At 37.0% G+C, this 1,148-nt stretch overlaps 1 protein-coding gene across 1 annotated transcript in view; it reads right to left on the reverse strand.

The window, feature by feature from the left end:
• LOC104765357 (proton pump-interactor 2-like) overlaps positions 1-1,148 on the reverse strand; it is a gene marked incomplete in the record, with an annotated part of 4,759 nt that overhangs the window by 2,142 nt on the left and 1,469 nt on the right. Inside the window, 5 exon segments of the mRNA XM_010489050.2 lie at positions 1-29; positions 127-225; positions 336-530; positions 629-775; positions 872-1,054. Coding sequence (XP_010487352.1) covers positions 1-29; positions 127-225; positions 336-530; positions 629-775; positions 872-1,054 — 653 coding nt within the window.

Genomic DNA, 1,148 nt, shown 5'->3' on the forward strand with positions numbered 1-1,148 from the left:
TTATTCCATTGATTCATGAATCTATCAACCTGAAAACAAAACAGAATCAAGAACATATACTCAAATCTCAGATAGAGACACGCCTAAGCAAATATCCTGCAATTGTCCAAACAAAAACAAACAAACCTCAGAGCTGGCAAAGACTTCAAGATCTCTAACATTTCCTGAAGCAGCCAATTCTTTAGCTTTCCTCATAACAGCATGGCTCTGGAAAAAGGCAGCATTCTACATACACACACACACACAAAAAAAAAAAAGAGAAGAGAAGACAAATATCAGAACTTTGAGATCATCAATCCATAAGCAAAAAGTTAACAGAGAGACAAATATGGTACCCCTTTGTCTCGTTGTATCCTCAGCATCTTAATCCTTGCATACGATTTGTCCCTCTTCTCAAGTGTGAGTGCCATTTCTAAATTTAACATCCTGATATTGTTCTGAATCTTTCCCATTTTGTCAGACAACTGGCTAATGTTCCATGTAATCGCATCGAGCTCCTTCTTTACTTCATACAATTCCACAGCTATTGACTGTAAGTAACGAGGCCAAAAACCATCACATCATTAGATTCAACAATGTTTTTAGTAAAAATCCCTCAAAGAGTTAAACTTTGGTGTCAGAGGCTTACCTTGACACGGTTAATAGAAGCTTCTTTCTGCGCAAGAGAATCCTCGCTTAGAATTATCCCATCAGGCTTCTCAGTATCCTTAAGCACCCAATCTCCATCTTCCAAACCAAAGCTACCATGCTCAATCTGATAATGAGCTATATAAATCTGCATCCACCACATTTAAACACTTCCACAATCAGAAAACCAAGAAACCAAATATTTATCTATAATCAAACCGTTATGTAAAACAGTTCCCATTACAAGATGATCGAGCTCCTCCTTTGTAAAGCAAAGTTGATCACTACTACTCCTAGAACACCGAAGGTTCCGTAGAGCTTCCTGCAGGGTATCAAATTCCCTCTTCTTCGTTTCAAAAACCAATCTATATCCTTCCGATGTAGGAACCAAACCCTCCATTTGAGCAAACAAAGACGAAACCTCAGCCTACAATAAAACCCAAAAACCCCAAATTCAGAAACGTATTCATCATCATCATCATCACACAAAAAAAAAAAAAAAAAAAAAAAAAAAAAAAAAC

This window comes from Camelina sativa, chromosome 19 (genome assembly GCF_000633955.1).
Source record: "Camelina sativa cultivar DH55 chromosome 19, Cs, whole genome shotgun sequence".
NCBI classification, from domain to species: domain Eukaryota; kingdom Viridiplantae; phylum Streptophyta; class Magnoliopsida; order Brassicales; family Brassicaceae; genus Camelina; species Camelina sativa.